Source organism: Lethenteron reissneri, chromosome 32, assembly GCF_015708825.2.
Source record: "Lethenteron reissneri isolate LAM-NWPU_2019-01 chromosome 32, ASM1570882v1, whole genome shotgun sequence".
Taxonomy (NCBI): Eukaryota; Metazoa; Chordata; class Hyperoartia; order Petromyzontiformes; family Petromyzontidae; genus Lethenteron; species Lethenteron reissneri.
The window spans coordinates 12,629,291-12,656,986 of record NC_083810.1 but is presented as its reverse complement, the minus strand read 5'-3'; the positions used below and the strand labels follow the sequence as shown (position 1 = coordinate 12,656,986).

Genomic DNA, 27,696 nt, shown 5'->3' with positions numbered 1-27,696 from the left:
CACTCTGCTCCTTGTTCACCTCATACAAGGATTTTCATTTCCCAGTATACCCACTGACTGCCACGGCAATTGTTTTCCCCCTCTCCTTCACTTTGCGATGGCATTTATCGAAAACATATACAAGATCAGGCTCCAGTGAGTGCGTGCAGTAAAGATCTTTTCCCTTCCAGTGTAAATTTGCGTCGTGGAAACCGATCATGGCTCTCCGTGCCCACAGTGCATTTACACATGGGCACGAGTATGCCAATGCGTATATTTATTTATAGCTCTTCGTAAATCTACTGCTGGATGGATGAAAGCCTCACCATACCGTGTTGGTCATGGGTATTTTTTTGACTATACTTCACCATGCTGGTCAGTACGGATTTCTTAAGGGATAGGGGGCTGCTCAGGGACAGGGTTTGGATATTGATCGCCCCTGATGTTATGCGTGGCTGGCAATCGAACTCGGACCGCCGGGTTCATCACGTATTGTGCGAACGACTGTGCCACCACCCCAACGCTGCATCCCCGCATGTTTAGCGATGTGCACTGGACCTGAATACACATGCTTGCTGCAACCCCGTTGCACCCAGTTATGGACTGCAAGGCTATGGTAGTTAATCAGCCTGCAATGGAAAATGAATTAATTTCAAACCACTGCCAAGAAAGAATAGTGGGGGAAAAAACCGATGGCAAAACATTTACATTCAAGCAATTACTCAACCACGCTTGATGTTGAAGGTTACTTGCGCGTGTAGAAAAATAGATAATGCGTTCTGAAAAGATGCGGGGCATTTTGCTCATTACACACAATCACCGCAGCGAATTTAAAATAGACAAAAAAAACCACTGACAGCCAATGAGCATGGAAAAGCGAGAGAAAGAAGAAGAAAATATACCACAAGCTCAAATTCCAGCTGTCTTGCACGATAACAACGTCAGAGGCCGGCATCGCAGGCATGGCAAATTGTTTCAGGCACACGGGACATTTGAGCATGAAAGCTAGTAATTTATCTGAGACAACCCCCGCAGTTGGCTGCCTCAAATCTCTCGCAAGGCAGCACAAAAAGCGTCAGTTTGCTCTCCCGCCCGCCGCCCCGACGTACAGCTGTAACATGCAGCAGCATGCCCCATTGTGATGACGGTGTCGTATTATTGTAACAACAATAACGCTGCTTTTTATTATTTTATTACTTCCCTTGTACGTGACTTTACCGAAAGAACCAAGAAGATGAACGCTGCTACCCTTGGCTTGATTTGTTGAATTCCCCAATCTCACCCTAAGACCCGCTTTTTTTTCAGAAAAAGGTCCTGCATTGAGATGTTTGGTGGGTTCCACTCTTTAATGTTTGGCATGTGGGAGATTAAGAACAAAAGTTCCGCACAGATGGATTCAATAAATTTGTGCGGAATGACCAACCCATGGCCATCTCCCCAGCCCAGTGGGTTGCGGAGTTTACAATACGAGCCATCCACCAATGCTTGCCTCCAAAGTGCTGGATTACTGGGCCTGGTAGAATATTAGCATTTTATTTTTGGAAGCAGCTGCTTTAAATGTGTATTTCAGGGCTTTATTACATCACTCCTGGTATTAATATATACACTGCAAATGTGTTTTTTATTTATGTGACATCAATAACATTACCATGATAACTAATACAATATGCACTGAGATGATTTATTTGAAATCGTGTGCAAGCATTTATTTAAGCTGTGTGTGAAGTCACACCACCTATGATGCTAAGATTAAAGTTTTTGTTTTCTGTTCCAAGTCTCCAAGTCCTCTGTAGGAAGTATTAAGATGGCATCATACCATTATGCTGCATTTATAAATGTTTTACATCAACCTACTCTTTCCCAAACTAGAAATACATCGTAGAGTCAATGCTTCTTCAATAAAATGCAACGGGCGGTATGTCACCGTCCCACATCTGTCCGAGATTCATCATCACAGGCACAGATATGCGCATTTCCCCTGCAGATGTACAATATATATAGCATAGCAGTGACAGCTCGTAAATAATGAACGCAGACATAAAAACCTGCCAATAGCCTCGCAGCAACTATCCTATCTCATAATGATATGTACATACTCATATACTCATACATAAGTATAAATGTACGAGTACAGCGGCTCACAGTAATCCATATTTCAAGGGAGGAATGTTGAGTTGTATTACCGTTTTGCTTGGGAAGAACTTTCTGCCATGGTGACAAAATTGTATACCAAGGGAGGCTCGCACTTTCGCAAATAATCACTCCCCCCTTACCACCCGCAATTCGATTAACTGTTAGGGTCACAATCTGATTCCATATGTGCATACAAATGAAATAATCAATCCTTATATATATATGCAATTGTGACAGGTTAAGCGAAAAAACAGTACACGCCTACCACTAGCACTGCTGGTGAAAACAAAATCAATCTGAAAGGGGGTTTTTGTTTTGCCAGCCCTTCCCAAGTGCCTTGCCAAAGCTTGCATTTATGTTTGAAAAATCGACAGGAATTTCAATAGTTTTGCTATTTGTACTCGTACACTTGATCTAGCTGGCATTATTTTTTGTGACCTGCTTACCTTTCCTATCCCCTGTACTCCAATCGTTTTTTTTTTGTATTGTTTGTTGTTGTAACTTTCTGACCCATCCCTCCTGGGCATGTGTGAAAATGAGCATCACAACCCATCGGATTTCTCCAGGATAAACAAAGATTCTGATTATGAGAGGCAGACGTACGTTTGGGAACACTTGCCACTGTGGCAAGCACTTCATCGTCAATCTTTCGTCATCATCAATCTTAATCCACTGCCTCCCCAAGCCGCCGACAGCTCTCAAGATCCTGTGATGTCACAATCCACCTTGCACCTGCAAACGGACCGATTTCATTTGCTCATTCCACATCGAGGAACGTCCCCTCGGATGACAATCGAATAACAACAGGAGTGACAGCCAACAGCGTAGATGCTGGACGGTAACATACGTGCACCCGAATCACGCGGCAGTGAAGGTGACGAGGTGAACGCTCACCCTTCCAAAGTAGTCGGGAAACTTCTGCTCGTTTTCAATAACGTGAGCGAAGCCACCCTGCATGCCAAAATCCACGCTGAAGTATGGCAAGCCCTTTGGAACCTGAAACGACAAGGAAGGCACACAGTCACATGATTTGTGATGCGTTGAACAACAGTAGCATTGTGCCCGTGGACGCCAGCCGTGGAACAGCAGCGCCAATTGCCGATATCCAGGGAGTGAAGGAAATGTACACGCTAGATCAGGGGTCGGGAACCTTTTTCACTGGGAGAGCCATAAAAGCCAAATATTTCTAAATATATTTCATTGAGAGCCATATAGTATTTTTAATGTATAATAAATTAAATGTCTTACTTTTAATGCGACTTCTGGTGCTGCATGGTTTTGCTGATGGCCTTGTAGTCTGGTTCGTACGTGGTGAGGTTGAGCTTCATGCAGGCGTGACCCGTGAAATTTATCTTCAAAACTAATTTCTGTTTACTTTAAAATGACACAGTATTATTAAGCAATATCACAAGTATTTTAAAATCAGTCCAAACTGATTTTTTTTTATTTTTTCAACTTAAAATTGTCTGGGAGCCATATGCCGTCACTGGAAGAGCCATATATGGCTCGCGAGCCATAGGTTCCCGACCGCTGCGCTAGATTATTACTACAATACACGGTAACAGGGGCATCTCGCCAAGGCTAATTGCAGCAACAACATAGGATGATATTTTGCAACGTTTGGATTTGAGAAATAAACACTTAAATACTCCTAGGTTTTTTCGGTAAAGTCACGTAGGTAAAAAATACAATTAATAAAAGTAAAATAAAAATCACGACATTTCAGAGGCAACAAAAGCTTCCGTCTTCAGGTGGAACCGTCACAGCACGATTGCTTGATACAGCTATCGTGATGTGATACAGCAATCGTGATGTGACGGTTCCACCTGAAGACGGAAGCTTGTGTTGCCTCCGAAACGTCGTGATTTTTATTTTACTTTTATTATTTTAATTTTTATTTTTTACCTACGTGACTTTACCGAAAAAACCTAAGATTATGAATCCTTGCAGTCACGAAAGCTTCAAATCTAGAATAAACACTTAAATATAAACGGTTCCAGTATTTACCATTTCAGATTTAAAGTTGGCATAGTCATTAGAATGAATGAACTGAAAAAGGCATAATCCAGCAGTGGATGGATCATGGCCGATGATGATGATGATAAAGAGAGGCATTCCAATTGTATTAGTTAGCAATGAGGAAAATAACATACTGGGACCATGTGATTGAAAACATTTAAGCTTGTTGTGTCAGAACAACTTGGGCCTTCTCTCCATTAACACACATTGTGGACCTCATAAAAATAATTCAATGAAATAGTAATGTTTCATTGCTACCGGGAAGCAGTGTCACCATTAATAACTAGTTTAAATTCATTCACGTCATTTGCCTTTTCCATTGCCTCAATAAAATACAGCCGACTCGGCTGATGATCGAGGTATGTTTAGTGTGCTTGTCTCTCTGAATGTACACATGTTCAGCACTTTATGCAATCCACTGCTGGATACAAAACTCCCCACTCCATTTTTCGATTTAAAGCTTTCGTGACTGCAGGGATTCATATTCTTGTTTCTTTCTACGTGACTTTACCGAAAGAACCAAGAATATGAATCTCCACCCCATGCCGTTCGTGGGGGTTATTTGACCGCACATCACCATGTTGGCCTCAGAGTTGGAGAAGGCGGGGAGAAAAGACACGGAAGCATAGCAATACAGTACAACAATGGATTTTGCAGCACTTTCTTCTGCATCCAACCAGCTAAACCTGCTTAGCTTGTGAGATACGAGTTTGCGTGCATTGCACGTAATTTGGCCAGAGGCTGTTTATATATATGCAGACAGTGACACGAGTATGATTTTCTCAGCTAACATTCACTCTTGCCCCCTGGCAATTAGGATACATTAATCCCAATTCAGGGTCACAATTAAATTCAATATATATTGAAGCAGTGATGGATGTAGAAAACTGTAGTGGCTGCAGGATTAAAAATTTTCACTCAACATTAACCGAATAACATCGAATGCGTGCAATTTTATACGTGCATCTTTACACCACTAAAAACAGGATGAGAAAATGTGTACAGATAACAAATGTTTGGGTAATATTAAATTGCTTATTGTACTTTTTTCCCATGGTGTACACAGGAAAAAAGTGTTGTTTATTTAACAAAAACAAAGATCCATCGTGTAACAGTAGATACTGTTGGGGCAAGTGCTGTATGTGAACACCTTGTGAGCCAGAAATGCACACGAGGAGGTGGTGGGGCCAGAACCACGCACCCCCACCTTTAGCTCTCCATCACCGATGTTTTGCAAACCACACCGGGTATTCAGTTAAAGGCCGAGTTAACTGATGGGAGGCCCAGGACTGCTTCATATAATAGCCACTGATGTTGGCCGTGAGCACGAATCAAAGAGGTTAGTTGCACGGTGCACCCAACCACTGCACTACTGCTCCACCCAAAGCATCACACGGGAGACACACGTGCGCTGAGAACCCAATAAAACACGACGGTAGAGAGACCTTTCTGTGCATCGCATACATATACAAAGATCCTTGTCCAATAAAATAAATGTAGTGAAGCATGGAGGTACAGACACATTCAATCAATATCCAATCTCCTACAGACTTCCACTTTGCTCCTGGCAGCAAGAAAAACCAATTTGAGCCACATTGTAAAAACCCAAATTGCAGTGGGGTATGTTGCCCCTTCCCCTGATGGATTTGCGGTATCACAACCCCAAAGTAGGTACATTTGTGTCCTCTGCGTGTGTGCCTTGAAAGATCTGGACACATTCCCATCAGTGAGCTCCTCCGGTGGGCAAGGCTGCATTGGTTGGGTTATGTAGCCTGCATGCCCAGCTACCGCATGCCCACGCGGCTTCTGTTAAAGGAGGCTAAAGGGGTGTGACATGGGCCGGAAAAGTGATTGACTTATTCTGTTTAGGAGGATGTGGAGCTGAGTGGACTGGCACCAGCAGTATAAAGATCAGCTTCTATGGAGGAGGCTCATGAAGGGCGCTACTGGGCAGTTGGAGGAGTCGACCTCCAACAACAACAGGGAACAGAGGAGTGATGCTCACAACAATGAGTGGAGCACCAGGCAACTAAAATTCAGAAAGTTGGCACAGTAGTGGGCGCAGCTGGTGCATCTGCCAGCTATCTCAGTCAGTCAACCCATAGCACCTGGGTATGTACCGTGACCTCCTGCCAGCGAGCCTTCGACACTTCACGTGGCCTCTTAGTGCACCTTGCCTGGCACAGGCATTGTGGTGACGTCACCGCCACTTGGTGGCAAATGGCCACTGTTGTTGTAGGGTGGAGCGGTGGGAGAGTGGTTAGTAGACTGCACTGTAAACCCAAATACCCGAGTTTGTCATTTTCGGATACCTTAATCGGTCCTGGGCCTTTCCTAGGTTGGCTCAGACTTAAATGAGCAACATTAGGACTGTCAAGACAAAGGTGGGCAGACATGATGCTGGCCACACCATTCCGTACCCCCCCCCCCCCCCACTGTGTACTGTTGTACCAACCAGTATAACGTTGTAATTGTCTCCTGTGTAGCAAGTTTACTGGAAATTTGTTACACCCTCTACAAATGAGAACTGTACAGTGTCTACAAGTATAGCAATGGATTGGATACATTTTACAAATATGATGGCCCCGTGGAGGATTCAGCATATTCATAATTATCATTTCACAAAATATGCTCACTAAAATCCAACGCTGTGAAATTGCGATTAAGACTAATATTGTTCTAAGCAGAAATTTGAAATAATTCAGCTCAACCGAATCATATGGTTGTCACAGTCATAATTTTTTGCTCGAGGGAATGGTACCATGCTTATAGTCTCCTTGATAGCAATCAGCATTCACAAACTCACTTTGGCAAATGTACAAAAATGTAATTCTAAAATTTTTCAACAAACATTAAAATGCGGTGTTTGGGTGTTTCTTCCGTGGTTCGATTTATTCTTTCCGAGTGTCTCGCGTTGACGGCAACAGTTTGCGAGGTGCGGATGATAATGATTATGACAACTTAATGGTACGTAAATTCAATAAAGGTCAAGGAAAATTTCGACTGCTGGCTCATCGATATGGCAATAATCTAAATGAGCCACGAAAGCTTTAAAGAACTCATCACCATTCATCTACGCACAAATACATTTGCATTCATGACAGTTTTTAGTGTGTGTGACGATATGCATGAAAATGTTGTAACTTTGATTCATATGAAATGGGCCATTGCACCGAATGAACCGAGAAATTAAGATTGGTAATAGTGAAAGATCAGTGTTCCAGAAAGGTGGAAACGTGCCAAGCTGTGTATAATTCCTAAACTTTTCCAAGTTTCATGTCTCAGTTGGATTTTTTTAAGCGTAATTACCTAATCCAATCCAGATAAAACAATTTTTTTAAAAATATTTAACACTGTTATTTAATGCACTATACGCACACATATCAGAAAAGTGATTAAAAACCAACATGACTGCAAATGTAATGGGGACAAATGTCAACCTCAACTGTTTGGTCAAATCTCCAAAAACTTAACTGTCGATGAGCAAATGAACACAGTTTTGCCTGCCATTTCTGACGGCTATTTGTGCTCGTCCACCTATCGAGCCGGTAACAATCCTTGGTGTATGTGTGTGGCACTGTAGAACGGACGGTTATTTTACTTACAGCTCTGCGAATGTCCTTTTGGGAGAGGTCCACCAACTTGGTGTTCATGGCCCACTCCTCATCCGATTCTTGAATGGCTTTCTACATTCACAGAACACAACAGCCATTTCCACGACCATCATTATTATCACCACCATCATCATCGTCGTCAGTCATACTAACCATTATTGTCATCCACTTCATCAGAGGCCATAGGACAACTGTGGTCTACATCAAATCTAAGTGAAAAAAACTGGATCATGGAAAATTGTATTTTATTGCGGTTTGCTCCAAAATGTCACATTGTGAAGCTGCCCATCTGGCATTCTCTAGACATAAACACCCACTGATCCATTATTTCCGCTGCCTCCATTACAGGGTTGAAACGTGTCTTCATGGCATCTAGTTTGTAAGCTGCAACTGTTATTTTTATCTGAGACATTTTTTTCAGATGGGTTTTATTTGTACGTGTGCATTGTGTGCACGTGTGCTTGTGATTGGAGTGGTGGTGCAGTTGGTAGTGCACTGTGCTATGAACCCAGAGAACTGAGTTTGATTCCTGGCCACAGCGAACAGTAGTGAAGGGCATCTGACACGTTCCTGGCTATGCATTTCACCAATCCATACTTACCAGCGTGAAGTATGGTAATTCAACCGATAAGACCGACAATAGCATGGGGAGGCCTTCATCCACTGGTGCATTGATAAAGGGCTACAAATGATTAACTTTTCATGGCTGTGAAAACACTGAAAAATTCCCTATTTATCTGCTCGCAAAAATGCCCAAAAAAATATCGAAACCATTGTTGCCATTTAATTAAGTACATAAATAAACCTACAGGATAATCCTACATATACCTCTGTAAAAGCACATTTTACTATTTTTCTTATTTCTCATGGACGATTTTTCTCCCTCCAAAAATGATTAAATGTCGTTGAAACCAAATAATTTTCCAAGTGTGTGTGTTTTTAAGTGCCACTGCCTGTCCAAACGATGTCAAGAGCATGCCAACATAATCAGCCCCTAAAGAAAAAGATTGGTGATACGAAAGAGAAATAAGCAAGACACAGAAATGACAGAGCTGTAATACAAGAGACCAATATTGGTGAGATGAAACCGAAATAAACGGGATGATGGAAGACCGAGACGTGGGGTCGAGATCATCACCAACGTGTATTCACACGTCATGTATCGTGTCACGTGGCTCGCCAGGGCGATCGTCTTAGTATTCTGCCCGCCCGCCGGAAATTATAGCTGAAGAAACCCAGGCAGCGCATGCACACGGGGCTGTTTTACATGAGCTCACCTTGAAGTAGATGGGAGCCATGTCACCCAGTTCACGGGCAAGGGGCACGCACTCGTACACCATGTGTGGTCGGCGTTTCAGGTGCATGTTCGCCTCCATGAAGACGCAGTCCTCGTCTTGCTCCGCAAACATCTTCACCAGCGCACGGCGGAAAGACTGCGCGGCAAACCGTGGCAGTTAAACTCGCGCGATTGGTCTCGCCACGCATAGCTGAGACCCGCAAATCAGTGCCAAAAAGCCAATTGTTTCTGGGTTTCCAATTACATTTTTCATTAAGAATTAAGCGTAATTTATTTTTGTCAGAAATAGATGGGGTGGCTGAAACGTCGGTCCTTTCAAAATACGTATTGTGTTCATAATCATGACAATTCTTTACACGTCCTTTCAAAGTGCAAGGGTTTTAAGCTCCAAGTGACAGATTGCATGAGCTTATGAACATAATACATCTAATCAGTGCATAAATCACTGTACATATTAGCGACTTAAAAATAAACATCTCCATCTTGATAAACACTAAGTTGCTGGACATATTCCAATGAAAACATGGCAATTGTGATTCCAACAAGTAATTTCTCCTCCTTCTGAATGGAAATCCAGTATGTATCGTGGTGGTTAGCCATTTAAACAAGTTGAAAATAAATTAGAATGTAGTTATAATGATCTGTGGTGCTGTTACTTGCAATACCCTTTTGTTATTGCGAATTAAAAAATATAACATTGTTACCCGTCAAATTTCCATCGATGTCATTACAAATTATATCCGTGAAATATTATTTTTACTAAGTAATTGTTCTCGCTTGTGAAGAAAAGACAGCACTAAATTAATGAAATATTTCCTTCCCTTGTATAAATGTTTTCTTGTGTTTGTTGATAATGTGCACTTTGACAAGCCATCCAAGTGAATGATGTTAGAAATTATAACAAAGCACGGGCTTTTAACAAGGCAGAGCCCATAATATATATCCGTGGGCCTGTCACTCCATATCAATATACGATTCGATGCACAAAGCGTGAGTCATAACAACAGAAGCCGAGATTAATGACAATTAACCCACGCATGGGCCACGGACAGCTTCCACGCATGGCATGCTCTCTGGGGGTCTCTTTTTACACAATGTCCTGGGTGCTCAATCCTCACCCCACATCCATCGCAAGATAGTTTATAACTCTTGGGCTAATGGAACGGTGGAATTTGTACAAGTGCAGGAGTTCATCTTCTTGGTTCTTTCGGTAAAGTCACGTAGAAGGGAAATAATAAAATATATTATATTCTTTTGTTATTTAATGTTTTGTTTTTATTATTTTATTATTTCCCCTCTACGTGACTTTACCGAAAGAACCAAGAAGATGAATCCCTGCAGTCACGAAGGCTTTAAATCGAAAAGTGCAGGAGTAAATCAATCATTGCATCACATGCACTGATTTCACTTGCTGTTAAGCTCGGCCACTATTATTGCCAAATTCATCCCCCAATTTTGATCGTCTTTTTAACTGTATTTTGCCCATGAACAACACACTGCATTGCCAAAACCAGCAGGTCTTGAAAGTTAAGGGGGTTTCGTGCCAAGTTAGTACTTGGATGGGTGATTGCAACGCGCAAAAGAGTTGTTAATACTCTTTGGTTCTTTCGGTAAAGTCACGTAGGTATAAAATAAAATAGACTAACGCAATTTTACTGAAACAAGCAAAGAGTATGGATTCCTGCAGTCACGAAAGCTTCAAATCAATATTGAGTTGTTAATAGGCATTGAAGGCAGTGCAGAAAAACATGCATCTCTTTTCTGTTCTCCTCCCACCTTCAACAACCTGCAACGATTAGCATGGTGAAGTATGGTCAAATATCCCTCATGGGCACAAGGCATAGGGAGGTCCTCAACCAGCAGTGGGGATTGAAAAAAAAGAGGGCTGTATAGTCAGGGTTACCCAAAAGTCAGGACACAAGGGGTTATTTAATTAATTTTAACACTGAAATGAAAAAAAAAATCTATATTTAATCTTTAAGTAAATATTTAATCTCATCATTATTAATACATATTTTTCTTTGTCCTGTGTGGTCACCTCAAATCCATATTTTCTAAAACTAGACCAAGATCCATGAATGGATTTAGACAAAACATAATTGATGAATGCTCAGAGATTACAATTGTAATCTTAAAAAAAGTCCCAAATTCATTTCAGAAGATAATTCACGCATGCTATAACATCAATGTAAGTCAGTTTTAACATTTGTTAAAATAAATGAAATAATCCTTTGTGATTTGTTAAATTAAATTATGCTAACCGATGTGTTCTCACTTTTGGGCCAGCCAGTATCAACGTGAAGTGAACCTCAAGCAGAGGTGTTGCGACACACAAGAGCGTAACATGGCAAACACCTGTATCTCAGCCCAGATGTCCTCATCCAGCATATTTCCAGATGAAAAGTGCTGCAGTGGAGCAATCAGGCAGTGGCCCTCAGCCAGCGACTGCTGACTGGGCAGGCGCAGGTACACCTAAGCGATGAGAAGTTCAAGTTCATGTATTAGGTATAGCCCTGTGAGCCATTCGGCTCTTGAATCGGGTGCAACCGCAACAAACAAAAAACAAAAACATGAACAAGAAAACATCTTAAAGTGACTATGTGCAAACAGATAATCCAAGAAAAGACAGCAAAACATTGCAGAAAAATCACCGTACACCAACGCTGTGTGAAAAAATCCCAGTGGGATGCAAGTCAAACAACAACAACCACAAGACAACTTAGATTAAGGCCATCAGTCTAACTCCGTACTACAACAAACAAACATGGCCAAACCAAAAAACTTTTCGAAAATCATCAAAATAAAGCCATAAAAGCAATTAAACAGTGATCATAGGAACTGTGACCGAATTTTCACAATAAACGACATAAACAACATGTACTATCAAACTCTGCAGCCATAGCTGGCTGCATGAGTCACTCCACAACAGCAGGAGCATCAGTCGGAGTATCAACACTTTTCAATGCAACTTTAAGATCAGCACACTAAATCAAAACACAGATCATACTTTGCAGTGATCATCCGGAGCAAAACATTGTATTTTAGGCCACTGAATAGCAGTGGCAGCTAGGGGTGTACAACTCCTCTAGAGCAGTTTTGAGTGAACATCTCATAGGTAGTGATTCAAGTTGCAGTTGATTGGCAATAGCATTCAAATAAACTGCAACTTGCAACACACACACGGCCTGTAAACCATTCAATCTGTATTCCGGCTCACAGATTTAAAAATAAGACTGGCAGGTACTATGCGGAAAATACTCCAACCCATGAATCCACAGCAAGTCGCTGCATTTTGATGGGATTTGTTCTCAGCGTTGGATCTCATGAAATAAGCTGTGTGTTTGATTTTAATGTGAATAGAGGCTTTGGGCTTTAAGTTTGTATTTCAGGGCAGCCAATCCTAGCTTCGCATTCAAGACTGCATTAACCAATGCTAGAAAGTGTAGCGGCAGTGATTTTTGCAGCCCGCTGGGTTTCGGTGGCAGCACATCAGAGTAAGGCATTCGCCCCTGGGTGCATATGCCAACTGTTCAGTGTTCAATGGTGGCTTAAACAATTTTCCTTTTGAACAAAAAGCACATCAAAGAGCACCCTGCTTTCAAATGAAATTCACTTTATAATGAAAACAGTCGGAGCAGAAGGGTCTCGTGTAGGTGTGGAATAGTTCAAATTAAAACAAATTCTTACGCTCAGAATGCAATCATCGAATTGAGCATGTAAAGATCGATTATTCTCTTTGGTTCTTTCGGTAAAGTCACGTAGATAGAAAAACAATACAAATCACGACGTTTCAATCGCAACACGAGCAATCGTCTTCAGGTGAAAAAATACAGCAGGCGGACTGCTGAGGCAGGAGAAATCTAGCGTGGATTGGGCGACTGTGCAGTTTACGCAATGGGATTTTTTGTTGCGTGCCCTTTTTTGGAACGCATCTCCCGCTTAAATTGCGGGAAACCTGTATTCTGCCTTGTTTGTTCAATTAGCCTTGAGGCCATATTCGCATATACCTTGCAAATGGGAAAGTTATTGTTTCTTAAATGGTGGATTGCATGATTTCTGAGCATAAAACAGCAAAGTGGTTTCCCAATTTCATGCCGCTCACTCTTTGTCGAGGATTTCAAAATTTTGCACACCTTTGTTGCTGGTCCTGTGAGCCTTGGGAATAAATAATGACTCCTAAGAATCCTAGAGGAAGCGAGTCTTCTGCTCAATGCATTATTGGTTCAAATGGCGTACCTATTTTGTGTATATAAGCTAGACGTGTGCGTGATGGTTCCTAATGTTGTAAAATGTATTTACGCATCAATCTTAAGAATAAATAATCATGCAAATGAAAGCATAAGAATATTTTTTTGCAGACCATGTAATGCGGGCTGTGACATTGCAGTGTCCCACATGCTACTGACTTAATGGCTACAGATTGCAACTTATCAAGGCTTTCCAACGAAGGTTAAAAATGTTGGTTCATCAGCTGTCCATCGATAAGGGGAGCATTGTAGTTAACCTTAAGGTGAAGTGATATAAATTATATTTTAGTATAAGTTGTGTTGCTATTTATAACCTCACCCGATTGAAAACTGGCCAAATTGATCAAGGGGTTGACCAAAACTTGGGAGACTCAAACCAGACTAAAATTGAATATTTCCACATTTTGACCTGACGAGACTATCCACCTACAATTGTTCCTATATTGCTTCTACATCCTGTATATACGAGCAAAGCTGATTGGGAGCGCAGGCCAGCAGGGCACGTGCGTCCGTGCCAGTACCTTGCTGCCGACGGCCACCACCAGGTGCTTTGGTAAGTCGGCGCTGTCGAAGCAGTGGTTGCACTTGGCCATCTCTCCGACGAGGCGGCGGTGCTCCTCCATGGCGCGCTGCTTGTGCAGTTCGTCCTCGCGGCCCGTGCTCTCCCCCTTCGCCGCTTTCGACACGAACATGTCGTCCAGCGTGAAATATTCACGGTCCGTCTTCTCCGCAAACTGGGCGGTGGGGATAATGCCGGCGGGTGGTGGTGGAGCGGACCCCAGGGGAGAGGGATGAGTGGTTTTAGTTTGTGAGCGTTACCCCGACCAAAAGGGGTTTGTTCTATGCATGTTGAACTTCTTTTGCACTGTACGTAGACAACCGTGCTAATCGGAGGTGTGAAGGAAGGACAACAAACTAAACACAAAAAGCTATTCGAAAGAAATTAGTTTTCAATCTAGATGATTTAAAAGTGCATAGCTCCAGTGGCTTCCTAATATCAGAAGGAAGAGCATTCCAGATGGCCGCAGAAGCACATCTAAAAGCGCGCGATGCAATGACCATCTTTCTTTGTTTCATGGTTAGCCAAAACGCCGATGCGAGGATGACCGGAGTTCGTGTGATGGCTTATACTTCTTGACGAGATCACCAAGGTATTGCGATTCATTTGTGGCAAGCACTTTGTGTGTTTGTCGCCCATCTAACAAAAGGATGTTTTCATCTAAACTTTGCAAAACATTCCTGGATTGGATCAGGTACTGTCAATTCTCTCAGCTCACTTGTATATTATGGGATGTTTCAGTGAATGTTTCATAATTCGCTAATGATTGACGTGTCAACTGTATACTGTGCTTTCGAATTTTCTAAACGATATTTTCTATTTAAAAGTCAATCAATTCGTTCAGAATGGGTGCACAATCCCAGCAGCGTGAGCCAAAGTGACATTTGCTTCGAGCTTTAAAAAAAGGGCAGCAGAAAACAATGAATCGAAATAGTCAACAATAAGTGAAAATTACTCTGAAAACAGAAAGTGCACGGGAGAGAAAAAAATTACAATTTGAGACAATGTCCCGACAGGGGTGGCGAGGTCGCTGACAAGATGAGGTCTCACCTTGGAGAGGCGAGCGAACATCGCATTCTGATCTTCGGCCGTGCTCATCCGCTCCCTGCGCACCAGCTCCTGCAGACTGTGCTGATCGTCATCGCCAAAGTAACGCGCACGCTCCCCGGCTGCGTGCGTCTCCACCTGCACGGCACGTGACGGGGGCACCAAACTCACCGTCGTTCTACGCTCCCACAACACGGGCATATCTTTTTTATTGTTTTCAGCCAGCGAGCACTTATCTGTGTGACGAGCCAATTATCGCACAGAAAGTGGCAGACTTGGTGAATTGTCATTGTCATATGCAAAGTTGGTGGGAAAGCACTGCCCTCTATTATGCAGACCAGAGGTCACTTAAAGGCATTTTGGAGGTAGCTCTCTGATATCCGGTTCTGCAGGCTCGTAACACGAAGGGTCGCGCACTGCTCTGCGAGGAATCGAAATGGGCACTTCACCTCGTGACATGACACCGATATCACAATCAGGATAACGTTAGGCAAAAATTGATCGTAATGAAAAAAACCTGGTTGTCACCCTTAGGCAGTGGCAACTGTATCCACAGTAATCAGGGAGGGCTTATCGACGTAACAGCCCCGAAGGGAAAGGGAAGCAGTCAGTGGTCAATGGCAGCACTGTACCGATAATTCCTCGCAAGAAAGAAACCGGTATTCAGTTTGTCTCATTGTCCCACTGCTGCATAAAACAGTGCAGCCAACATTTGTATTTCTTCGATGTCATCAGTCGGTGGTCTGACACAAGGCTGCGTGCATTATACAGCATGGTCGGTGATGCCACAGTGCTGCACATTCACCCGAGTGCAGCAGCATAAACAACACATGACACTCATGTGAAGGCGCCGGTCTGCTAAGATGCTACGCAGGCGATCGTCATCTGCCTGCCCTGATCCATTGCTCCATCTCCTCACCGGGCGGTTCTTGCGTCGTCCCCCTCTGGGCTCAGCAAAGTGCGCGGGAGCGGACACAGGCCACGACTGCCCAGCTCGATCTGTCCTGTACAGCAGCACGTCTGTCTCATCCTCCGCTCCTCTGCCTCTCGCAGCACCTGTAGCCTGTATGACGGTGTGTGTAAGAAAGGCACGCATTGAGACAACACGCATTGATGTGTTGTTATCTGTTGCCAGACAGTCAATGGTATGTGGGACATTGTACGTCACAGCTTGCGTCAAAGCATCTTCCAGATATTAGCATGCCGCTTTCATCTGCATCGTTTAATATTTATATTCCGTACATGTGATGTTTTACGCATATTGATGAGTGTTCAGACATGAGGAGTCACTACATGTACAACTCTTTCGTTAATCCACTGCTGGATGAGGGTTTTTCCCCACACTGTGCAGGTCGAGGGGGTTATATGACCAGAATTCACAATGTTGGCCAGTGTGGGTAGGTAAAGGCGGGGAGCGAGACTTGGGAGCAAAGTCGTAAGGTACAACAATGGATTTTTGTGCACTGCTCAGGGCTACTCACGTTTGTAATGGTTTGGTCCTTGTCACGGTTTACCATGTTAAAGTGCTAAATAAATCACCGTTATTATTATTATTGACGTAGCCTATAATCTTTAACGACACGTGGGGTGCAGTGGTCACCAATCCAAGCACCATCCAGGCACAGCCGTGCTTTAGCTTCTAAGATCATTTGGTGATAGGCTATCGACAACACATTGCTTGGGCTAAATTAATCTACCTAGGCGAACAAAGAAAATCCACAATTTAACCCAAAAATATTCTGCTATAACTCTAATCTGTTCAAATGATGATGATCAAAAAGAATAGGTTTTGCCCTTTCTGGCAATACTCTGGTGTGGACAAATCAGTTTCAAAGACAATGCATATATTACCAGAGCATGTTTTTGTTTGCATGTTCACCACAAGTATGTGTGGTTAATGTAGACATGATTCCCTGCAAAAGGTTTCTGTTTGGTGTTTTATCATCTTAACACAACTGTTTTATTGCCAGAAAGGGTAAAACCCTTTTTGTATACTTTGATACTGGCAAGAAAGGTCGCATGATGATGATGGACATGACTCATGTGGGTCACTTAAGCTTGAAGTCAATCGGCAAAAAAAAATTGGATAATCGTTAAATAATTGCAGACACGAGAAGACAAGTGAAAATCAATTACGGATATTAATTAAGGATTTCTGAAAGGTAGGTCACACTTATCTAAGCTTTTTTTTAATGAGAATATCACCACGATCCAAGATAAAGGGAAGAATGGACAGTAATTATATCTACTTGAAAAGGTCCTTTAAGACACAAATTTAAGTGCTTGGGAAGACCACATAACACGTGGGATGAGACAAGGGCAAATTGGCTTAGAGACATTTTATACAAGAAGCCATGGAAGTTGTCACAAATTAAGCGACATATGCTCATTGATTTGAAATTAAATGAGGCTCTGCAAATGCAGAACAGCATTCCGTGGCGGAGCTGAGAACTCCAATTCGTGACCATACATACAAATATTGTTGATGGGACACAAATAAATAAAGTAGACTGCAATGTCACTCACTGCAAAATGGATTGCCCTGCAGAATTAGTCTGCCGTTGTAGAATTAATTTATATAAAGGCTTTTTACAACCATTACAGATAAACGCAACATTATTTTGCCAACGATCTCTACAAAGCTCGACAAAAAGCCTCGGAATATTACGCAATTTAAAAGCAAAGATTGACGATAATGCATTTGGGGTGAAAAGGTTAGAATTTTAGCGCATTTACAGGAGCCTAGCAACAAGCCAAGTCACAAAAAAAAGAGGAATGAGCCGTAACTGTCGCCATGGCCTTTTCTCATCCCACATCTCGCTGTGCTCTTACGACGCTGCGATCACGATTGACGGAGATGATAAGTGTGCCCGACCTTTGTCATCTGCTGGCTGGCTGCAAAACCCGGCTGCTGAGTTTGGTTTAGCTTGGCTTTCCGAGCCTCGTCCAACTGGGCTTTCAATTTATCAGCGAGCTCCTGCATCCACACGCCAAAAATCACATCAAAAGGGTGTACAGATTCAAGCGGGTTTCCCTCAGCTATTATCATCATCAGCCAAGTGCAATCCACTGCTGGATGAAGCATTCTCCAAGCCGTCGTCATTTCTCAAGGTACTCTAACGTAACAATCAACCCAGAATGTGCACACATGCTGCTTTAATTGCTCCATATCCCTGCGGTGGTCGATGTCTCAGGCACGTTCCTTGCCCTGGCTGCCACTCCCCATCAGTATTCTTGGCCACCAGAAGGTATGTAAGATGTAGTGATCATCTTTGTAGTTATGATGATAGTTTCTAAACAAAGTAGTAAATGTAATAATAATAATAACAATCATAAATCGTGTATACAAATTAACCTACTCAGTGGTGCAGCAGTTAGTGTGCATGACTTGCAATCGGAAGGTTGCTCGTTCAAATCCTGGTTGCGGTCAACGTGGTTCTACATCCATTTCTGGGCTCAATAAATAACACTCTCAATAGAATTTGGATTTAACTTGAGTACCACGATGTGGAAGGTTCACAGCAGTTGTCGTATAGCCAGACTCGCTCCTGCCCGAGTAGGCTGAAGGTTGTGAACAGGATATGAGCAATCTTGATTTGAAGCTTTCGTGACTGCAGGAACCCATACTCTTTGGTTCGTTCGGTAAAGTCACGTGGGTAGAAAATAAACTAAATCACGACGCGACGGACGCTTGTGTTGCGCCCATAAAGTCGCTATTTATTTTATAGGATATGAGCACCCCCCACACTTGAGTGTGAAACACTGTGAAGTGCGATAGACACATGTACACCTACAGCCCCTTTGTCAACCAACGCTGGATGAGCACCTCCCCACACCGTGTGGGTCAAGGGGGTTATTTGATCATACTTCACCATGCTTTACAATGCAATGTGGGTTGGTGTAGGGAGAAAAATACATTGCAAAATAGTACAGTCCAACATTATATTGTTTATGTAAAAGCCCTCTGCGGGCAATGACGGCTTGCATCATGCTTGTCCCCCATCCAAGCACTCCTTCGACTCAATGAAGCTGAGCTTCAAAGATCTGATATCGGGTGCAGTCCTGACGATTTCGGCATAGGCCGAGATATACATTCGCTATAAAATCAAGAACGTGTGACGTTCAATTGATGATCAATTTACCTGGGCCCACAGTCAGCGCTCGTGCTCACACAAAGCCACAAACCTGGTTGCCCAGGAGCTCCGCTTTAACCAGCCGTGCCCCCAGCTGGTTCATTTCTCCTTCACTCAGCACCTGCAAAGGAGCAGCTGGGGTAGCCTCATCAACCAGAGCCACTGGAGCAGATTCAGCAGCATCGGTAGTGGCGGAAGATTTGTCCTTAGGACTGAAAAACAAATGATCGCTTTAGCAAACTGATTTTTCTGCAGTATTGTTTGTCGATGAAATGTCAACAGATTGTAAAAGTATTCGACAACTATGTGAACCACAGACTTTCATTAAAAAATGCAACCATCCTCATCCCATCAATTCGCTGTGACCAACAACATGTGCAAACACTCAATATATGACGCAGAATCTGGTCAGACATTACCACAGTAAAAGCTTAATACAAAGTAAATAGAACAATGAGAACATGTTTTACCGATCATCTGCTGCTTGCTTTAACGAGGGCTCACTTCTTTCACCTATACCCCGCAAGTGGGCTCTTTGCTTTGTTTCCTGTCTGTCTTCCTCTGCTGGGCTTTCAGAACGTTCCTTAGTTTGGTCATTTTTAGCAACCTCTTTTCTCTGTGGTACTGTTGAGCTGGAAGAAAGAACATCTTTAGCATTACCACCACCACCACCATCATCATCGTCTCTCGGCCTTCGAAAGGCACTCCGAGGAGTTTCCACTGAGCGTGGTTCCTTCAAAGCCAAGCCACTTCCGAGAAATGCATCCCCATCATCGTCGTCTGAAGGCTTCATGAACTTGGACTTAAGAGAACATGTAGATGTGTTGATGGTGGTGCGGACATCAGGACTTCTTCGAGACCACCTGACTCCCTCTCTTTCTTGGTCACGCTCTTTATGTCGATCTCTTTGACCGCGATGTCTATCCGGACTACCGTGCGACCGCCTCTCCCTGTCCTGGTCGCCGTCCCTGCTCCAGTCTCTGCGACTCCCCTGATATTGGTGCCGACTTCTCTCATCATCCCTGCGCCCATCCCTTTGCCTGTCTCTTTGCTCCCCTCTTTGTCCATCTCTTTGAGTGTCTCTTTGCCTATCCCGGTCCATGTCTGAACCAGCAGAGCGACCCCGGTCTTTTTCCTGTGTTCCGTCAACATCTTGTTTTCCCTCCCCTTCCTCATGGCTGTCCCGATCCGTGCGGTCCCTGTGTCTCTCTTCCCTCTTCCACGCCGGAGGAGTTGACGAGTTGTTTGCTGCAGTCTTCCTCCACCTCTGACCGCCCCGGTAATAAAACCGCTGAGATGCTGCCGTGCGCTCTGCTTCTGACAGCATCGAATAAAATTTTTCTTTGCACTGAAAAAATGAAGAGACAATAGTTCAGCCACAAACATTACAAATGGCATTGGAAAGACAAGTACATAAACATATTGCAGCATCGTTAAACTTTGTTTGAATGTTCATGTCAATGTAAAAAACATGTTTTTGTTCTAACTTCTCTAGAAATATAAAATGTGCCCACAAGTATTACAACTCTGTATGTGTGCAGCCCTATTTCTCAATTCACTGCTGGTTTAGGACGTCCCCAGAGAAATAGGGTCACGGGGTTTTGTGACCATACTTCAGCATGCTTGACAGTGTAGCCTAGTGGATGGGAATTTCGAAGTAAAGTACAACAGTAAATTTAGCTGCACTGTCCTCTGCTGCTCACAACAAAGCCACAGCCTATACCAACTTTTGTAAGCAAGGCAATCAACCATCAATGCACTACCCAGGCTAAGCTTCTGAGATCTTACAATCCATGCCAGGGATTCAGAGTGATTTGGTCAAATACAGCGAATTATTGTACATATATGTAAAACAAAAAAAACTGGGTAGTGGAGGGAAAACGTTATTTAGAGGTTCTGGGCCATAATTGGCAGGAAACGAACGTAGACGAAATATCCCTGTACACTGACTCCGTATCGCTCTTCGAGAACTTCATCCAGTGACCTCTGCTCCTTGTCTGCCTGCTCTTGCATTCTCTGACGAGCTCGTCTCAGCCAGCTGAGCCCGCCATCACCAACCGCCGATGGTCCTGAACGCCACAACATCAAACAAGCGGTGAGCAACTCGCTGCAATGTCATGAACCATCTGAATGAAACACTCCGCAAATCCATCGGTGTCAGTTCTGAGTAGGGAGGTCCATGGTCAATGCTTCGCGCCGGCATGCCCATTTGGCACTAGCTTTCGTGACGCTCTGCTGGTCAGCTAGGTCTACTCACGTTTCTGAGCCAACAACCAAAACGGTGACCAAAAGGTTATAGAGTACGGTGCACTAAAACCGACGCAGGTCTGGGAATATCCTGGGGTAAAATCAACGAGAGCTGGACGTACCCTGAGAAGCTCCCGAGGTGACGGATTGCTCGCTTTCCTGTGGGGGGAGGCCTGTTCCTCCGTTCTTCCAGTATGGGTTGAGCTCACGAGCGTGTACACCAGGCTGGCCGAGGGAAGATGTTGCAGGTATCACTTTGGTGCTCATTAAAGTAACAATTTACTGCCCCAGTGATTTGATGAATTGTTGCCATTCATAGTCACGATTCAATTCCGAAATTGTCTGTTTTACCATTGTGGATTGTCTAACCTTTAGTGGCTGTCGGGATCGTGTGAACCAGTCACATTACATTAATGAATCAAAAATAATGGATTCTTACACAAATGATTCAAGGCATTATTGGGAAAGTCATGATAAAATCGAATTAACGAATAGCTCCATCATTACATTTTGACATAGATTTTATAACGGTTTTTAACATTTACCTGTGTATTATACCTTATAAGCAAAAGGTAAGACCATAACCTGGTTTCCAATGAAGAGCGGCAGCACTTGGACTAATAAGCTCTCTTTTGTAATAAAAACCTAAAACACTGTCCATGTATTAAAGCCAACATTTCATAGCATTAAATTATACGCATGTATACCCAGAAGCAATGTGATAAAATTCGAAACGAATTTAGTGTAGATTTGAAGTTTTCGTGACTGCAAGGATCCATACTCTTTGGTTCTTTCGATAAAGTCACGTGGGTGAAAATAAAATAAAAAATCACGACGTTTCGGGCGAAACACAAGCGTCCATCCTCAGGTGGGGACAACCACAGCGACAAAACAATCGCTGTGGTTGTGATTTTTTATTTTATTTTCACCTACGTGACTTTTCCGAAAGAACCAAGGAGTACGAATTTAGCGTACACAACACTTAGGGCTGTTTAATTAAGTCACAGTTTGGCTCTGGCTTGAGCCACTTCGTCGCTTCCAAAGATGGACGAGTGGCTCAGCCGTGGCTTAGCTCAGGCTCAGCTCACAGATATCCCAAGCGTGGCTGGGAGTGTGTTCAGACACAGATCAAGTTAGGCATGGCCTTGAGTCGGGCTCACTTGAACCAACGCAACGCCTGAGCTGTGCCGTGATAAATACATACCTTGTCAATCGCATCCCTGATTTCTTTATCCAATTCTTTGGCTTTCTGTTTTTCTGATTTGACGTCTGTTCTAGAGTAGGACTTCATCGTCAGGAAGTCGAAGTTCATCCAATCATCCCTCTAACAGACAGCAATGCAAAGATTAGTACGGTACATTTCATGCAGAAGTAAAAAAAAAATGCAGTGTTTTTGTTGCATTTTCCTGTCTTTCCTGTTTTAGTCCTTATAATGGTACATTAATGAAATACTATGAATATTTAAAACAAGTAATTCAAATTGTCTTTACAACATATTCAAGTGGAAGTAGACAAAACACAGATAACATCAAACATCTATTTGAGGTGGGAGAATTTAAGCCAATCCTTGGCTACAGTTTCATATCTATAGAGAAGCAATAATGTCACCACCATAAATAATGGATTAATTTGCATTAAAATGGATAGTACACTGAAAGTGGGGGGCCAAGTAAAATCTAAATAGAGAAAAAACTATCCGAAACCAGATAAAACAAGATGAATAAAATGAGATATATAAATAGAGATGAAAAATGTTAAACAAAAGATAGAATGTGCAAACATTGGTAAAATGACGAGAAAAGGATAGAAATCAAAACGGTCACTGCACAGATCACAAAAATGGAAGCAAGAAAGCAACAAAAAGAGTGATTCTGGGTAGATAACTAATAGTAGCTCTCAGACAGCATGATAGGGACAGAATTGCAAAACTAGCAGATACATTTTTTATGCAGATCTCTATATCAACAAAACATTATACGATGGGAAACTAATCTTTTTTGTTCAGAGGAAGAGGAATATTCAGATGTCACACTTGAAATTGCCTTTCACAGCATGGAAATAAGGGATACTCCCAGACTAGATGAAATAACTGAACATCATTAAAGAAGCAGGACCAGCTGTTGAAAAAACATTAGTAGACCTAATGTCTGGATGTATCCACAGGAATTAAATACACGTCAATTCACGATTAATGTGTTCATCATTCTTCTATTCATGAAGGCAGACAAAACTGATTTGAAGAACTAGACCCACTAACCTCCCGTCAAACGTATATAAAATGTTCAAGTGCAGGAGCGCGATTGATTAGGGCATTGCAAGACTGTGAAAAACGATGCCTACGTGGAGAGGCCTTCATCCAAAAGTGGATAGATCAAGCATGTTGATGATGACAAATACATTAGAACCACTTCACCAAGTGAGCAAATCAGATGTAAAAGGTGGTAAACAGGGGAACCGACGCGAGGACATGAGCACTGTACCACTAAGGGGGCATTGACTGAAGCGTTAACAGCATCAGCTGATCTTTCCCTGGTGGAGTCTGATGACTGGCTGCTTCCAGAAGCAGGAACAGCGTTACTTTCAACCCACTCCTCTTCTGAGGCCTGGAAGAAAAATGTCAAGGCTGTCATTAAACCTGTTTCATATGTTCATCGCAAATACTAACGTGTGTACTCAGTATCAATTATTATTATTCCAAGCATTGTTTTCATTGCGAGTCATCTCATAAAACAAGATTACTTACGGAAGTAGAGTCACTGGCACTGTCAGACTTCTCAACTTGCTTAGATTTTTTCTTTTTCTTCTCTTTTTTAGACTTCTTCGACTTCTCTTTTTTCTTTTTGTGTTTTTTGCCATGTTCCTATAAAACGAACACAAAATAAGGTTACATAGACAGTAATAATAGTTTTGACTTAAAACTTTCGTGACTGCAGGAATTCATATTCTTTGGTTCTTTCAATAAAGTCACATAGATAGAAACAATAGTAATAAAAAAGACAAATAAAGTGAATAAAAAATATCCGTACGTTTTTTTTCCCTGATGACGACTGCTTGTGTTGCGATGGAAATGTCGTGATATTTTGCATTAACTTTCTTTTTCTTTTGTATTATTATTTTGTTTTTATATCTCCATGACTTTCCCGAAAGAACCAAAGAATAGTAATAATAATGGTTTATTATTTATTCACGTGCATGTAATACTTTCAGAAGAAATTATGACAGTAAAGTTAACTAAAATATCCACAATATAGGTTTTTTGAGTTATATCATGTAAATATAAATGTGTCGTCAAACCCGCCACAGCCAGTTAGTAAGGTTTAGCACGTAAACAGAACATGCCAATGCAATTACTAATACAGCACACCGGTGTGTTGGAGAGCAAATCCACAACATTTAGCAACCGAGTATGACATTTCACCAATGATTATAACTAGCATCATCTGGCGGACAGCAAGATTTGTGGACAAATCTTCCTCTTTCGTTCCTTTAGGCTGTCTTAAAAGTAAAATAATTAGGCTGTCATTAAAAAATATCATAGCTCACATACATCACATGCTGCATAAATTGTCCAACAGTGCTTAATGAGAGATTTGTGGTAAAATTAAAGCGGCATTTGTAAAGGACTGCCATTATACCTTACTAATAATTCTTAATAACAATGCAACAGGTAGACAGTTGCCTGGCTATCGTTAAGTCGCTTAAAGTTAGAAAAGCAACAATGTTGGCTCTTTTGAGTTGGTGACTATCACCAAATATTCACAAGAAATGTGACGTAATAATGACGTGGAAAGGGGGCAGAAATTCCTATTATGTTTTGCTCCTCAATTCAGGAATGTATTTCTGCAACAAGTAGTCTGCCTTAAAGGTGTAGCAATTAACACAAATAATTAAAAAACCTATGATTTAAGACTTACTTACCCTTGACCGCTAAATGTGTGGTGCCGCTGTATAATGTCTGTGTCCGCTGTATAATGTCTGTGTTATACATTTTATGTTATTGATACTTATTGTGTCTTTTTGGATATTTCTGTTACCCCTTTCGAATGTCACACACCTTGTCCATTTCCTCCAGACGCTCGTTTACAGCGGGAAGCATCCATGTGTCTTCCCCACGCAGTCGCTTCTGCTCCTTACGTTTCTGATCTCGCTCATACTCAGCTTTTACCTGGTTTAAATGTTACAATGAACACAATATGTACAAAGCATGTTTAGTATATCTGTTCTCAGTGTTATAGCACTATTCAATGACACATGTTTGCAATATGATGGAAGCAAGAACTTGCAAACAGTTTGTAGCGACTCAAAAGGTTATGTAGGTATTTCAAGTTATCTTCCAGGACTCTTATGTTTCCTACCTACAAGAGCTATGCAAGGTTTTTATTCACCTCACTACTTGACTTTAATTATACAATTGGTATGCAATTGGTGATGTATTACAAACATGTATCCAGTAATCTTGATTTGAAGCTTTCGTGACTGCAGGGATCCATACTCTTTGGTTCTTTTGGTAAAGTCACGTAGGTAGAAAATTACGTGACTTTACCGAAAGAACCAAAGAGTATGTATACAGTATTTAAATAACAAGTTCACCAGCCATTGGTGTTGTGGACATATTCTAAAAATAAGTGCAGTGCTTCTTAAATCCCAACAATGCTAAATAGTGGTTAATGGTTCAACTTATGGTTAGGAAAAGTTCTACTGACAACAGCTTGGCCACGACGTGCATTTACTGAATCTTGGATGTTCAAAAAAATCTTACATTCTTAATTCCTAAATCAACCACAAAGTTCTTCTCTCTAAGACGAGGGTTTTTTTGATAAAACGACAACAATGTGGGAACAAGCTAAACTCATACCTGTCAACCCTTAGCAAGTGTTCAGACCTTATCGGCCACCCTGTGCCCTTATAAATATCAACGATCATCCTACAAAGTTCCATCACAAGGGAGAAACACAAACTAATAGACAAACGTTTTTTTTTTTGCCAGTATTGTAACGGTTGTACGAAGTATGGACATGAAAGCTCGATTTCCCTGTACAAGAACACAGGGTAAGACGCATGGGTTGACAGCTGTGCTAACAACACCTCCCCACAGCCGCCCCACGCTCGGCTCTCTGCCCGCTCCCCCTCTCGCGAACCGGGTACCAAAATTAGGAAAACGGCGAGGAGGCGCTCGAGGCCTACAAAACCAGTCGGCCGCTCGACCGCTACAAAGCACCGACTAATTGGAATTCCGAACCCCCACTGGTCTGTTGGCTCGTCCACACGGGCCGCCCTCCTTTCGCCTCCTCACCTGTGCGAGAACGCCTCGCCTCGCCTCCCTCTTCTGCTCTCTCCGCTCGTCGATGTTCTGAGTGCTTTCGAAAAAGCCTCCGTACGACGCCATGGCCTTGTGCCGTAAAGTTGAATCGGTGCCGTAAAGGCTGATCGGCACCGTCGCCTCCGCCGCCGCCGTCGAATTTTACGACACCACGTGTCCTTGGGGAGTCTTTGAACTCAACACGTGGACCCAAAGTTTGAAATATTGTATCAAGATCACGGGAAAATTACAAATTGGGAACGACAATATAAACGTGTTTTTTTATCATCGCATATTAGAATCACAATCTTGATTTATACTGGAGGAATCCGATGAGCTATGCAGCTCTTTAAACACAGATGTCCAGGAGGGGGCTCACTGGGTCAGACAGTTACAACAACAACAACACAATGCAGACACCGGAGTGCAAAGCATAGGATAGGTAAGCAAGTCACTATAGGTAAATACAAATAAAGTATAAAAGTACGAATTGCAAAAGTTACACCAATGTGTTCCCTTTGCTCATAGTAGCATGGCTCCAAAATAATGTTTAGTAACAATAATTTGGAACAAACACTGAAAGCTGCGCAAATTAACATGGTTAAACAACGCGTGTCATCAATGCCTAGACCTGAAATGTGGTCACTGACAAAACAAGTGGAACAAGAACTGGACAAGTGTGCGAAGCGGCGTGGAGAGATGCATGCTTGGAACAACGTTGGCATAACGTTCAGTTTCGATTTAAATCTTTCGTGACTGCAGGGATTCATCTCCTTGGTTCTTTCGGTAAAGTCACGTAGAAGGGAAATAATGAAGCAATAAAAATAAAACAATAAAATAATTCTCACGACGTTTCGGCCACAACGCAAGCAGCCGTCCTGTCTTTCCGACAGACCTGGTCTTCACCTGAGGACGGCTGCTTGCGTTGTGGCCGAAACGTCGTGAGAATTATTTTATTATGTTTATTTTTACTATTGTATTATTTCCCTTCTACGTGACTTTACCGAAAGAACCAAGAAGATAACGTTCAGTGTTCACTGGGAACAATTCAGAGGCATCGTATTGCAGTGGATAGATAATGGCTAGTAATAGCGATGTGTGTGTTGGATGTACCCTGATCTC

At 42.4% G+C, this 27,696-nt stretch overlaps 1 protein-coding gene across 1 annotated transcript in view; it reads right to left on the bottom strand.

The window, feature by feature from the left end:
* CWF19L2 (CWF19 like cell cycle control factor 2) overlaps positions 1-26,677 on the bottom strand; it is a 28,261-nt gene extending 1,584 nt beyond the window's left edge. Inside the window, exons 1-17 of the mRNA XM_061564028.1 lie at positions 26,569-26,677; positions 25,330-25,440; positions 24,019-24,135; positions 23,756-23,878; positions 22,480-22,599; positions 21,398-21,500; positions 20,979-21,097; positions 19,499-20,376; positions 19,081-19,240; positions 17,771-17,872; positions 15,815-15,958; positions 14,899-15,033; positions 13,811-14,023; positions 11,398-11,514; positions 9,023-9,178; positions 7,737-7,817; positions 3,007-3,108 (exon numbers count right to left, since the gene is read on the bottom strand). Coding sequence (XP_061420012.1) covers positions 3,007-3,108; positions 7,737-7,817; positions 9,023-9,178; positions 11,398-11,514; positions 13,811-14,023; positions 14,899-15,033; positions 15,815-15,958; positions 17,771-17,872; positions 19,081-19,240; positions 19,499-20,376; positions 20,979-21,097; positions 21,398-21,500; positions 22,480-22,599; positions 23,756-23,878; positions 24,019-24,135; positions 25,330-25,440; positions 26,569-26,661 — 2,874 coding nt within the window. The 5' untranslated portion in view covers positions 26,662-26,677. The remainder of the gene's footprint in view (positions 1-3,006; positions 3,109-7,736; positions 7,818-9,022; positions 9,179-11,397; positions 11,515-13,810; positions 14,024-14,898; positions 15,034-15,814; positions 15,959-17,770; positions 17,873-19,080; positions 19,241-19,498; positions 20,377-20,978; positions 21,098-21,397; positions 21,501-22,479; positions 22,600-23,755; positions 23,879-24,018; positions 24,136-25,329; positions 25,441-26,568) is intronic.
* Positions 26,678-27,696: the final 1,019 nt, after the last annotated feature.